Here is a 15,407-nt window from a genome sequence, read left to right as displayed (position 1 = left end):
AGGGGAGAATTAATAAAAATGGTAAATATCAATTCTGTGCTAAGGACTGACACGCATACACTTAGCCAGTGAATGCAGGAATCATCTTCCTTTCTTGTGGTGTCATCCTTACCCATCTCCTAAATACCAATAACCCCACACTGTGAAGGACTGGGAGGCTGGCTTCATCTCGATAGAGGCATCCTATTTGGTTCACACACATTATTTCTCTCAGTCTCTATTTCTTTAGAAGTTCACAGGAGACAATGTGGGTGCTCAGAACATCTTTCTGAAATGACGTAACTGAACCCCATGAAATAGATTGGTTTCAGAGTAGCAGTCACGTTAGTCTGTATTTGCAAAAAGAAAAGGAGTACTTGTGGCACCTTAGAGACTAATCAATTTATTTGAGCATAAGCTTTCGTGAGCTACAGCTCACTTCATTGGATGCACGAAAAGCTTATGCGCAAATAAACTGGTTAATCTCTAAAGTGCCACTAGTACTCCTTTTCTTTTTATGAAATAGATTGTGGTTCTACCACTGTTCCTATGGCAGCCAATCATTTGAGCCTCAACAGCCCATGTGAAAGATCAGAAACCATTTTTCCCTCTGGAGTTGTTAAAAAATCGCCATTATGCTTCAACACGGACAGTTTTTAAAAATTATTTGCACAGCTGAGATACTGGCGTCTAATACCACCTCAGTTCAAAATTTTGGTATTTGGCAAAAAAGATACACCTATGCTGAGACAAAATTATTCATATGAAGTTTCACTGAAAATGTGTCAAGTTTCATTGAACATTTCTAAAGTTCTATGAAACTGCTTCAATTTTAAGAACTTAAAATTGAAAATAGGCAAATTTACAAATTAATACATTTTCATGCAAGTTTTTTGTCTGCCTGAATTGATATTTTTTATTCACCACTGAAAGGGTATCCTGCCATGACAAAGCAATGGATCAGCTGTGAACTTAAGTGACAACTTAAGTATAATAACTAAAGTAGCCCTTTGACACCCCAATGCTCCTCTTCTACAGTAGAATGGACCAAAGGATCCATTCAGCAGTGACTCAATTCTATTCACCTTCTGATACTGCACTCAATCAGTTTTTGTAAACTGCAGCACCTAGATGTCTAAAATTATAGTAGATAAAAGCAGAATTGTTTTAGTGGTATACAAGTTCAAAAATGATATAATACCAGTAATATTTTCCACTGTTACTTCTCCAAACCTACCTATCTGAGCTTGTCTTCCCCGCTCCTTGTTTCCAGTTGCATTAATTTATTTAAATTCAACATGGGTGCCAGAAGAAAGTTCCAAAAGTTTGGCCTAAAGTTCTTGGGGCCAAAATAACAGTGACAAAGAGAAAATACAGAAAGAAAGACAAAAGACACAGGTAAACATGTCCAATAAGTTCTTGGGATGTATTGGGGACAACTTCTTGTTTCAGAAGGTGGAGGAAGTAACCTGTGAGGCCGGCCATTTTAGACTGGATTCTGACTAACAGAGGAATTGGTTGAGAATCTGATGGAGGAAGGCAATTTGGGTGCAAGTGATCATGAAATGACAGATTTTGTGATTCTAAAGACAGGAAGGAGTGAGAACAGTTGAATAAGGACGATGGGATTTCAAAAAAGCAGACTTTAAAAACTTCATAACTCGTAGATAAGATCCCATTTGAAGGTAATTTAAGGGAAAAAAGCAATTCAGGAGACCTGGCAGTTTCTTAAAGAGACAATATTAAAAGTACAACTGCAAATTATCTCAATGCAAAGGAAAGATAGGAAGAATAGTAAGAGGCTAATATGGTTCCATCAGCAGCTCTAACGACCAGAAAAATCAAAAAGGAATACTATAAAAAGTGAAACAGAGAAATTACTAAGGAGGAGCACAAAAGAATAGCACAAGCACATAGGGACAAAAGAAGAAAGGCTAAGGTACAAAATGAGTTAAACCTATCAAGGGACAAAAAAGGCAATATGAAGAGGTTCTATAAGTATATTAGGAGCAAGTGAAAGATGAAAGAAAGTGTAGGTCCTATACTTAGTGGGGAAGAAGATCTAAAAATGGATACTATCAAGAAGGTGGGGGTGTTTAATGCCTATTTTGCATCAGTCTTCACTAAAAAGGTAACTTGTAACCAGATACTTAGCACAATTAATATTACCAGGAAATGGGAAGGAACTCAAGCCAAAATAGGGAAAGAGCAGGTTAAAGAATATACATATTGAAGTTGGCAGGGCCTGATGAAATGCACCTTAGAATACTTAAGGAACTAACTGAAGTAATCTTGGAACCACTAGCAATTATCTTAGAGAACTCCTGGAGTAAGATCCCTGAGGACTGGAGAACGGCAAACATAGCTCCTATCTTTAAAAAGGGGAGAAAATAAGACCTGGTGAATTATAGATTAGTCAGCCTAACTTCAATACTTGAAAAAAGATACCAAAACAAATTTTTAAACCATCAATTTGTATGAATTTAGGAGTTATTAGGGTGATAAGTAATTACCAACACAAGATTTTTCAAGAATAAACCATGCCAAACAAACCTAATTTCCTTCTTTGACACGCTTACTGGGATAGTAGATTAGGGGAAAGCAGCAGATGCAACATATCTTGATTTTAATAAGGCTTTTGACACAACATTGTCATACATAAATTAGGGAAATGTGGTCTAGATGAAGTAACTATAAAAGTGGGTGCACAACTGGTAGAAAAACCATACTCAAAAGAGTAGTTATCCATAGTTAGCTGTCAAACTGGGTAGGACATATCTAGTGGGTCCTGCTGGAATCTTTCTTGGGTCTAGTAGTAGTCAATATTTTCATTAATGACTTGGATAATGGTGTGGAGATTATGTTTATTAGATTTGCAGGTAACACCAAGATGGGAAGGGTTGCAAACAGTTTGGATGACAGGATTAGAATTCAAAAGGGCCTTGAAAAAATTGCAGAATTGGTCTGAAATCAACAAAATGGAATTCAATAATGACAAGTGTAAAGTACTACACTTAGGGAAGTAGAATCAAATGCAAATGACAAAAGAGAAATAACTGGCTAGTTGGTGCTGAAAAGGACAGGTAGGTTATAGTGGATCACAAACCTGATATGAGCCAACATTGTGATGCAGTTGCAAAAAAGGGTAATATCCTTCTGGGGTGTATTAACACAAGTGTCATATGTAAGACACTTGTGTTAATTGAGGTAATTGTCCTGCTCTACTTGGCATTGGCAAGGCCTCAGCTAGCATACTGTGTCCAGTTCTGGGCACCACACTTTATGAAAGATGTAGACAAATTGGAGAGAGTCCAGAGGAGAGCAACAAAAATAGTTAGAAAACCTGACCTATGAAGAAATGTTAAAAAAACTGGGCACATTTACACTTGAGAAAAGAAGACTGAGAGGGGACCTGATAGCAGTCTTCAAATATGTTGAGTGCTGTTAAAAAGAGATAGTGATCAACTGATCTTTGTGTCCCTTTAAGATAGGACAAGAAGTAATGGAATTAATCTGCAGCAGGGGAGGTATAGATTAGCCATTAGAAAAATTTTCTAACTATAAGGATATTTAAGCAAGGAAATAGGATTTTAAGGGAGATTATGGAATGGAACAGGTTGGACAAACATCTGTCAGGGATGGTCTAAATCGGGGTAGACAACCTATGGCACGTGTGCCAAAGGCAGTACGCGAGCTGATTTTCAGCAGCACTCACACTGCCCGGGTCCTGGCCACCAGTCCGGGGGGCTCTGCATTTTAATTTAATTTTAAATGAAGCTTCTTAAACATTTTAAAAAACTTATTTACTTTACATACAACAATAGTTTAGTTATATATTAAAGACTTATAGAAAGAGACCTTCTAAAAACGTTAAAATGTATTACTGGCACGCGAAACCTTAAATTAGAGTGAATAAATGAAGACTCGGGACACGACTTCTGAAAGGATGCCGACCCCTGGTCTAGGTACATTTGTTCCTGCCTCAGTGAACTGGACTAGATGATCTCTCGAGGTCCCTTTCAGACCTACATTTCTATGCATCTACATATGATCTCAATTATATTTTACTATTAGAAAATATCTGACAATTAAAAAAAACCATAAATATTTGATTTAAACACAGCACCTGAGGATATAATCTAGAAACCACTATCCAGAAAGTTAACAAGGGTAAATCCAGTCCTCACCTCTGCGGGTCAGGGGCCCTCTTAGCATTGGAACTGATGCAGTTCTGCTGCGTGTGGGTCAGAGGCTGGATCTCAAGAAGAAACCCACATTAGCACAATGTGGAGCCTAGCCAAGCTTTGGACTACAATGTTTTTAGATGTCAAGGACGTGATGATGGCCTCATTCTGCTCCCACTGAAGTCAATAGTAAAACTCCCAGAAGCTGAACACTTTTGAATGTCCAATCTATAGCAATTATGTTCTGTGAACTCATGCTGATTTTCATTTGAAAGGAAAGTAGTGCTTGCTACTAACAGTGGAGTATTGAAATTTTAGAAAACTTCAATTTTAGAAAACTTCTGGCAAAGTTTGATCTGGAGGTTAATGTTAAATGGCAGAGGCATATGATAAGGTGACACAGCAGAGTGAAATTTTTGGAAAAAGGGCAGGAAGCAAAGAACAGCCATAAATTCTTCAAGCTAGAAAAGTTACTAGAGGGTTACCAAACAGATTAATCTTGGGATCCCCCTTTGTACTGCTTTCATGATTAATGTCTTGGGTGGCAGAACAGAATGATATTTCAGTTGCAGTACTTAACAGTGGTATCAAAATGGTGTAATAGGGTGGAGAACCAGGCCTACTGATTTGAGATTTGGGATTACAAATGAAGAGGAAGAATGTTAAACACACACACACACACACACTTCCCATTTAAATCCCTAGATTAAGAAGTTAAAAATGTGGATAAATGTAAAATAATATATTTAGACATACTCCTGCTAGGTGCTAAGCACCTTCAATTCCCATAGACTACAATACTCAGCAATAAAAACACGAGTTACTTATCTACTGGAACAACTCACTGATGATATGGGGGATTCCCCCATCACTTGAAGTCTTTAAATCAAGATTGAGAATGCTTTTTTGAAAGCCATCCAACCAGAAAATATGGGATTGATAAAGGAATTACTGGGTAAAATTCTATGACTCATGTTATGCAGGAGGTCAGGCTAGATGATCATAAAGGTCCATTCTGGTCTTAAAATCTATGCATCATATAGTACTGTAAATAGCTGGTCAATGAATTTTATCCCAGAGAACATTCAGTGCCGTGGTAGATCCCATAATCCTGAACAGATTATGATAAATTTCTAGAGGACTACATACAAATCTCTGCTTTGCTGACAATTTTTTGGGCCACATACTGTGTACACATGACGCTTTTTGGCTGACAGCACTAACAGCAGGTACATATTTTTGCATAATATATTTTATTTGCCAAGCCAAGGTCAGCTTTGATACAGCATGCAACACATCCTGTAAATTGCAAGTCAGATTGAGAGTTTCACTGATACATACATGCCCCCATGCCTATTACTATGTGAGCATGAGACGGCTGTGTAACTGACTCACCAAAATTTAATGAAATTCATTTATATTTTGAAATAGACCTGCAGGCACCTGCATTTGCAGTTACTGCCTCCCTCCAATGACCTAATTTGCATATTTAAATTAGAGCCCCCAATTCCATTAGACTGTTCCTGCATTCAAAGTGACTTTTCCTGAGAAGTTGCCAAGTGGGTTGAAAGGTACAGTTGGGGGGACATTGGAGGTTAATTTGGTGCTGCAAGCTTCAAAGAACATTCTGTTTAAATGCAGACAATTTAAATCCAAGAAACTCATTCTGTGCTTTTGCAGCATGTGATTAGTTACTCCAGGGATACTGAAATCAATATTTTTATACCACACATCAACATCTGGACAATGCATAGTACACATTTAGAAAATAATATCTTAAAAAAACATTTGTTTTCTTTTAATAAAATGCTTAGTGATATCACCAAAAGGTTTATTGATTTTTTTGTACCTGTAAGTGATATGTTTGTGTTGCCATTTCTGTCCTGTTAATGCATATCGTTTTCGACGAATGTTAAACTTGGAGTTACCTCTTCTCTGGTCAGGCACACCACATCGAGGCTTCTTCATCCAACTGCAAAAATCAGTATTGCACAGTTACACTACCTTATCAGCCATATTCAGGCCAGAAAGCAAATTGCAACAGACTTATCCAACAGACGGCAATATCAACACCCCTTAAAAGTTATACATTGTTCGCTTTTACATTTACTCACAATAATGATCACAAATATGAGAAGTCGCATGGCTAAAGAAGTTACATGGTTGGTGGGGGGGGTGAAGAATAACATGGGGCAACAGAGCTTCGCCACCTCCCATGCCTTTCAAATATAAATTCCTCTCCCATTATTTTTAAATTTGTGTTCCCTGCAATCACTGCATAATAGCGCTTTGCCATCTCTCAACTGGCCAAGTCTTTTAGCATTAATAATTTATTCTGACTCTAATGAGATAACCAGGATCTATATTATAGATTATTGACTACAGGTGAGGTTAAATATTTACATGAAGATTTAAAGTCTTGATTCTTTAATCATAATTTTTCATTTCATATTCTTTCTTTTCTGCCACAGTGTCTTTATGTTTGGACAAACCCAATTCCCTTTCATCAAATGGTCCACTTCAAAAACATAAGGGGATTTTATCCAAGAGTCTGGGACTGTTAAAGTAACTATTTCATTGAGCTCCCCATTAAATATTTGACTGCTCTACTGCCCCTCTATATTAGGAAGAAGAGCCACCTTAAATAGTAAATGTAGCATCTCAAACTCAACAATTTGCCTGAACATTTTGAATGTGCTGTGTAGCATTAACTTCAAAGCCTCTGATCCACTTTTGCTATGTCCCACAAGAGTTCAACCAGCTAGTGCCAACTGGTGAAAAACAGAGAGCAACATGAAAGTGTGTTGAAGCTCTAGTGTTTCTGTGGAAGGTGTTTACTTGGAAAGGTGGGTTTCAAATATTTTAAGTTTTAAGAAGTGTATGTCAGAGTTATAGATTTGGTTTGATGGTATGACTTAGGTGTACATAAGAAAGTACCAGATTCTGATATTCATGCTCTAGTTGAATGAATGGTTTCTCACTTGTGGAGTAAGGGGTTATTTACCATGAATAAAAGTATCAGAATCCAGACCACAGAGATTATGCAATAGAACTGAACACTCACAAAGTAATTGTCCAATGCCGCCACACACATAATAAGACATTTACTTTCTAAGTGGAAGACATTCTGTGGCAACTTTCTAGTCCATTTACTTGATTTCTATTATGACAAATAATTAATGATGTAGATGCTGTAGTTTTATCTGCTGTTTTCTGATACCATTGTCCTTACTATACCATTACTGAAAAGCTGTACTCTGATTAGCTTGGAGAACAGATTTTCATTTCAGGCAAGAGTTTAACCACCCTTTCTATAAATTGCATTTATCTATATATAATGTATACTGTAAGTATACATATATACATATGCATTTTTAATGTCCCCACCCTTTGATTGGCTGACAAAATTCACCTGACCCATCATCAAATTAATATTTAAATTACATTTACTATATCAGTCCCCAACATACAGAGATAAAAAACAGACTTTCATTTGTCCTACAGAAGCTCTTACTGCAGTACAACTGAGAGAGATACAGAAAAGTCTTTGGGGTTTGTCACTGCATGCTATTGTGATCAGGAGCACTTTTATAGATGTGTTCCAATGACACCATTGAAGTGCTAAATGAAACAGATCTTGTCAGACAAACTGCAGACAGAGGTTTAACAGTACTAGTGATGTAAATTTTCAGTCCTATGCTCAAGGAATTAAGTGTGCATTCTAATTTTTACACACCTTAATACAATGCAAATCATATGGTAGATTAGCTAAATATTTAAAGACAGGAAAATGGAATATGGTGCTCTTCTCTAACATAGGTCATGCTAACTTCCACATTTTAGATATTTATATACACATAAATTCACATCTATGCATGTCAGGCATTATATACACCAGAGACATGCATATATATGTCTTGCATATATGTGTATAAATATATACAAGCTATTATTTATGTGACTACATATGAGTTGAGGTGCCTAACTTTAGGCAGTTTGAAAAGTTTAGCTTTTATGCTTTTTACCACATAAAGGAGACATATCAATATCATCTGTATATGCTGCTTGATATGTACAGGCATCTCCTGTAAGATATGATCCTTCAAACATGGAAGTACGTGCAGGGCCTACTCATGTCAGTAAGGGTTGTAGGGTCAGGTCAATCTTTTCAAAGACCTTGACTGGTTACATCTCCATAATGTAGCATAAGTATAGGAGCCAAAATTTTCAAACTTGGCTGCTTAAAGTCAGACACCTAAACCATATTTAGACAGCCTGATTTTCAGAGGTAGATATCACCATCTATTTAGGTGCCTAAATATTGCTTTCGGTGCCTAACTTCTGGCAAACAAGCCTGAAGTTTTGGTCATCATGTTTAAAAATTACTATTATAGATAAATTACAGAATAAATATAATTCATTTTCTTAAACCTAACTACAGATTCATGTCTTGCGTGTGAGGCAGTTGATGATCATCAATATTTTCAGAAGGATTCTGTAGCCTCTGCAAAGATAGCCACACAATCTGTACTCCTTTACTTTCCCCCAACCTGCTAAACTATTCTTCTTCAATAGCTATAGTGACAGACAGGAACTGTATGCTTACATGGCTAGCATTTAGGATATAAGTAAACACACACAATTAATATCACCTCTAATTCTCTAACAATACAGGTTTTCACTTCTAAATTCTAGCCTATCTAGCATAGAATGGCCCTCGTTACCATTTCTGACATGGCTCAACAGGTTGACTCTGGGTCAATTAGCCTGCAGGATGTTTAACCCTTTCTGGGCACATGTCACACTTTGTATAAGATTTGTTGCAATTATATGACAGTAATAGCAATAATGACTTGCATGGTTATATTTTAATCAGATAATGTCACACTGGCCCTCTGTTATTATTATTTTATTATTAGAACAAATTTTAGCTGGCAGTCATAATATATCCCTGCAAATTGTTGACATCTGCTTTGTGTAATCCAGGTTGTTTAAAGACATGAGAAACCAGCTGTAATCCAGAACTATTCTTCTGGATTACAGCTGGTTTCTCATGTCTATTATGACTGCCAGCTAAAATTTGTTCTAATAATAAATAATAATAACAGAGGGCCAGTGTGACATTATCTGATTAAAATATAACCATGCAAGTCATTATTGCTATTACTGTCATATAATTGCAACAAATCTTATACAAAGTGTGACATGTGCCCAGAAAGGGTTAAACATCCTGCAGGCTAATTGACCCAGAGTCAACCTGTTGAGCCATGTCAGAAATGGTAACGAGGGCCATTCTATGCTAGATAGGCTAGAATTTAGAAGTGAAAACCTGTATTGTTAGAGAATTAGAGGTGATATTAATTGTGTGTGTTTACTTATATCCTAAATGCTAGCCATGTAAGCATACAGTTCCTGTCTGTCACTATAGCTATTGATTCAGAGATCAAAATGGAATAGTAACATTTAGATGACTCATTGTTTATATATCTCGTTAAAGTTTGTGATAAACTGCTTAATGGATAAATTATTTTATGTTAATCCATGTAGTTAATTACTGGTGAGATATAGGAAACAGAAGGTTACATCAAAAGCCTATTGTTCACCCAAGACTGTATGGTCAAGTGGCTGCTAGAAAACTGTATAAAAGACCCTTGGGTCCTGATCCTGTCATCTCAGACATGCTTGATGTTTCATGCAGGGGAAGCTTAAATTGTAAGGCTGAGATCCCAGTCCTACGCTGGAATACCCTGAATATGAACATTGGTCTATACCCATGGACTAATTATGAAAAAACTCTTTGCAACTACAAAGCTCACCATCTCTGCTATTAATCTGAATCTCAAGAATTGTACTCATATCTGTATGTATATTGATTTTATAACCAATACTCTCTCTTTTTTTTAAATAAATTTTAAATAAATTTTAGTTCAGTTAATAAGAAGTTGCTGTAAGCGTGTATTGGGTAAGATCTGGAATATTCATTAACCTGGGAGATGTGTCCGATCCTTTGGAATTGGTAGAACTTTTTTATATGATGAATAAGATTTTCAGTAATCCTCATCATATTTGACTTGAGTGTCTGGGTGGAGGCCTAAAGCTGGGTTACCTCAAGGGAACTGTGTTCTTGTCTTCTGGGTAATTATAGAAGCTATTTTGTGTTGGCTTGGTCAATCTAAGTATTGGACCAGCTTTGGGGATTGCTTGCCCAATTCTTTCAGTTCACCCTGATTGAGTGACCTCAGCTGGCTCCCCTGGGACTCTGGTCACGGTCAGTAATTTGCCAGCTAAAATTTGTTCTAATAATAAAATAATAATAACAGAGGGCCAGATTCAAATTTCAGTCACAACAATGGAGATAAAGGGGAGTACCATTCTTCTCAACGGAATTACCTTGGAATTACATCTGAGTAAATGAGATTAAAAACTGGCTCAGAGTTTTGCATGTTTTTATATATACACATTGTCAATAAAACTTATTCTGAGTAGATGTTAGATCAACATGCAGTTACCATGCATTTAAATTACAGGACATATTTACTCTATGTAAAGGAAAACACACCCACACAAACATTGTAAAAAGCAGACATATAAGTAACAAAAGACAAGTTCTCTCACCTTAAGGTTGTATCACTACGTCAAATGAAAGAAGCAGGGAATAAAGCAAAAACCACAGAACTATTAATATTTTGTTAGAAACACTGCACAGAAAAAATCAAGCTCTGGGACACATTAAGAAATCTCTTGGAAACAGAGTATGTTAACATTGCTGTCTTGAAATCAGTTGAATTAGTCCTAAATGAAAAGATGCCCAGTTTTAAATTAGTCAGCTTAACTGATGGAGATCCGTACTTAATAACAGGGTTGGCTCACCTGAAAGACACTGGCCTGATAAACACTGTAAATATCCAAAGCTGTAAATTGGAAAATGAATCCTTAAAGCTATTATTGGAATGAGCTCTGAAGTTATGTAAAAGTTTCAATATTCTTGGAGAGAATTTTGTTAGCATTCTAAAAGGCTTTATACTCAAGAGAGGGATTTAATATAAAAGACAAGACCAACTCGTAGCCAATGGGAATTCAAATTTCAGCATTCTATCATTTCACTTCAGGTTTTTACAATCTAAATAATTTACCAAATCCCCAAACACCATGATTTATTACATCTTTTTTTTAAAGTAATTACTTCTACATAAGGTTTTAAAATGTCATAAATCTGTCAAAGACTTTATGCTTGTATCCTTTTAAATTGGAATGGCCAAATTATGACCTTCATAATCAGACCATGTTTCCGACCACTAACCTTACGTTAAAGGGAGAAGTGTGGCCCACACAGACTATAAATCCCAGTCTAATTCAAACTGAGGCCTTTGCACATCACATGTTGGCTCTCTAGCCTTGTATCAAATCATACCTCTCTGTATTAAACCTGAGAGGAGCTTCAATCTTCTTATTTTAGTGCACATTAAGGATTGGACTCCTAGCAAACTGACAACATAGCCCTCAGCTCAGCTATTTTTGGTACCTCAAAGTTTTAAGTGATTTCTTCAATGTCCAATGTCAAGAGTCCAAATGCAAATCATCAGTGCACATCCTCTTTATCACAAGAGTAAATGCAGATTATAAACACTTTATGGTATACAAATTCCTCTGGGCTTTTTTATTCTTAAAATGATGTAGTGAATATCAACAACTCTATCCTCCCATTGATTGCAGGGAAGCTTCACATGGATAACACAATTGATGGTTATTAAATCTGTGTATTTGGGGTATATTCTTTCCCCCAATCTCCCTATGTATCAGTAGGTGAACTGACAACTATAAAGCACATTGACTCATGCATTTCTGGTCAATTTGGAAACAGCATAAATTGACAAAAATAGAAATGAACTTTCAACAATAAAATATTTTCTCAAGCAATAAAAGGGAAACAACTGTTGTTGTTTACGAAAACGGAGGCTTTCTAGGAATGTCTTTTTCCTTAGTTCATTATTTACACTTATATTTGAACCTGTAGAACTCATCTGTGTAACAGCTCTTCTGGAGTATTATTTTAAGTGAATTCAACACTTAAGAAAGGTGCCAGATTGACAGCACTTGTGACTGAAGTCTTTGCTTTGGCTACAGGATACTGCACACCAAATTCTGCTCTCAGTCCATCAATGTAAACAGTGAGGAACTCCACTGAAGTCAATGAAGTTACACCAGGGTGGATCCAGAGTAAATGAGAGCCAAATATGACGCAATATATACCCTGAGCAGCCCCAGACTCCATATAATTCCACCCTAACTTTGTAAATCTAGAGAACCTTGTACTGAAAATGTCCATGATTATTATTCAAGCTAAACAGAGCCCTAGATAGGCTTTGCTTCACAAGTAGGGATGGTGAGCAACTTTTTGAATAAACTTTGAGTTGGAAAATGCCAATTTGTCAAAACCAAAACTTTTCACAGACACAGTTTTGAACGTAGATCGCAGATATCCAAAGAGAGTTCCCTAACCACCAAGCTATAAAATCAGTCTCTCTTGTGCTGGCCACATGAATATTTAATTTATACAAAATGGAACAGTTCAAACAGGAGAAATTGAGACCGGCTGAGTCTATAACCTAGTGGGTAGGACACTGGGCTGTGGGAAACAATGATTCAAGTCCCTGTTCCAAATCAGGTACAACAGGACCAACATCAGGTCTCTTACTTTGCAGGTAAGTGTCTAACCAATGGACTATTGGCTATCATTTGCCAAGAGGGGAAAGAGTTCCTCTTTCTCTCTCTCTCTCATTTTTTTACGGACAATTTTGAAAGGTTGCATTTATGTTCTGAGGTGGAATAAAAACAAATTTCAAAACTTCAAAAATGTCCACTAATGGAATTCTTGTTTTCTGGCCAGCCCTATTAACAGGTGCTCTCAGTTGTTACTTTTTTTGATCTTAAATAATCTTATGTGAGCATCAATATCTACATTTTTCAGAAAGAAATAGAGGAATGATCTGGACCATTTTTTTTAAAGAAGGAACAACCTTGGCTACCAAAACAAGAAGAGGCAAAACTGGGAGAGAGAGAGTTACAAAGACTAATGTTAGATTCAGCAACTGAAAAAAAAACAAAAACAACCCATTGACAGTTTAAGGATCCCACTGAAGGGTATTTTTTTTCTTCAGGGTTCCCTTCTCTTATCCTTTATTTCCTTCCCAGCCCCCCAACCTCAAGGACCCCACCATGGCATTACATCATTTCCACAAGAGTCTGATTTTAAGTCCATTAGTCAATGGAAATCTTTTCATTAACTTCAGCAGTCTCTGGATCAGGCCCTTAGTCAGCAAAGATGGATGTGGTTCCCTTTCCTCCCTGTGTTAGACAAAGGGAGTCTCTGGAGATTGATGTAAGATGTTCCAATTCATGCCAGGGACTGAGTGTGCTGCCTCTGTAATAGCTCGTATCCACAACTAGTCTAGGAAACCAAGTTCAAGGCTTCAGCTCAGAAAATGTGCATGGCTAATCCTCATATGTTGTTTTCATATCCAGTGCTATGGCAGCTACTAAAACAAACCACTGTTTTTGATTTAATAGCTCAAAATTTCTGCTCATTATCATTTCTAAGTATTAAAAACTGACAATTAATATATAAGCAGCAGAGGCCACAGAGAAGTGGAACTCCACCATATCCTAATTGTTTCTGCAGAAACAGGCTTGTAGAGAGCTCCTGAAAAGAGTATTACTGGAAGCATGCTCATTATTTGACTTAAAAAAAATTACAGAACATTTCTTTCATGAACTTCGTCAAACATCACATTCTATTTAGAAACTTGTGAACTATAATACTATCACTGGGGCAGGCAATGTTCTACACTAGAGCACTTATTCTAGGGTATCTGTGTTTTAATTAATACAGTTTTGGCAGAAATGTACATCAGATGACTGCAGAATGGCATAGCTACTCTTTTTACCATAGATTGCTACAGTAAGCTAGACTTTCGTTGATTTATTTCAGGCAAGTGAAAATGTAGAAAACTGATCAAATGCGTTAACTTTTGAAAACATCATTTCTATGAAGTGTTTACTGAGGATATTAATATATGGATGTCATCATGTAAAATACTAATGAAAACGCCAAACAATGTTTTTACTGGATACAATCTCCTTCCTGTTGGCATGTCATTACAATGATTTCTTTCTTTTCCACCTCTTTCTCCCAGGCCCCATCTATAAAACAGTTATCAGGTTTCTCAAGTTCCCTGATAAACAAATTCCAAAATACATCAACAAGGCCATTATGGAAACAGCATGTAAAAAGGGACAGGTGAACTCCTATAATATTTTTGTATGCCAAATATTCCTTAAGGGATATTTTGTTTTATACAAAAACAAAGTCCTCCCAAAAGACTTTTGATGATGCTGTTGCTGCATATATTTCTCTACTAATATTCCCAAAGTTGGTTCCTGTCAAGCAACTGTATTAAGCTCTTTTAATTGTTTGTCCTCTGATGACTAAGTGGTAATCTCTTCTCAATGCATGGGAAATAGGCAGGTAAAGCCCTGTGCAACAAGATGAGAACAAACTCTATTTCTACTGGTTTCAGAGTAACAGTCGTGTTAGTCTGTATTCGCAAAAAAGAAAAGGAGTACTTGTGGCACCTTAGAGACTAACCAATTTATTTGAGCATGAGCTTCTACTAGGTCCTCACTGCAGTATTTATTTTGTACAGTGAGTGTCGCCTGTTGGTTCCCAAACTTTTATTACCAGGTTTATTATCCACAAAGGAAGAAATGTAAAATTGTCAGATATTTCTAGCTGAAAAAAAAGTGTTTCCTCTCTCCAGATCAGACTGTTCCAAAATATTACAATATCTGAATAATTTAAAAGGACTAATTCTGTTATTAGTTACATAGATGGAGCTTCCATTGATTTCAAATGTCAAATGGATGTAACTGAGGGCCAGCTTTGGCCCTGTATGTATGCTCGTCTCTCAACATAAATGCCCGATGGGCCAGATTCTGCCTTCAAATTACTCTCATGCAACCTAGTTGAAGTCAGAGGAAATGCAAGTGTGCAAGTGAATGCAGAACTCACCCCAAGTGGCTTACATGTGCCTAGGAGAAAAAGACAACATTCCAGAGTTTGTACAGTGTGCTTCTGGATGTGAACAAGCACATCATGCTTTACTACGTACATTGAGGAAGACAGATGGTCAAGTATACAAGAGAACACAAAACAAAAGATTAGAACTGCTGTGTAAGACAACTTTA

The 15,407-nt window shown here is 36.7% G+C and overlaps 1 protein-coding gene across 5 annotated transcripts in view; it reads right to left on the bottom strand.

The window, feature by feature from the left end:
• Window positions 1-15,407, bottom strand: part of MMP16 (matrix metallopeptidase 16) — a 251,376-nt gene that overhangs the window by 120,631 nt on the left and 115,338 nt on the right. For 4 of the 5 annotated variants that reach the window (XM_048841151.2, XM_048841145.2, XM_048841148.2 and 1 more), the window contains 2 exons: window positions 10,779-10,793; window positions 6,013-6,135 (listed from right to left, as the gene is read on the bottom strand). In XM_048841151.2, the coding sequence (XP_048697108.1) occupies window positions 6,013-6,135; window positions 10,779-10,793 (138 nt within the window). The remainder of the gene's footprint in view (window positions 1-6,012; window positions 6,136-10,778; window positions 10,794-15,407) is intronic. The other variant, XM_048841146.2, reaches the window with a different exon arrangement.

This window comes from Caretta caretta, chromosome 2, assembly GCF_965140235.1.
Source record: "Caretta caretta isolate rCarCar2 chromosome 2, rCarCar1.hap1, whole genome shotgun sequence".
NCBI lineage: Eukaryota > Metazoa > Chordata > Testudines > Cheloniidae > Caretta > Caretta caretta.
The sequence above is the reverse complement of the archived record's forward strand: the minus strand, read 5'-3'. Positions and strand labels throughout refer to the sequence as shown.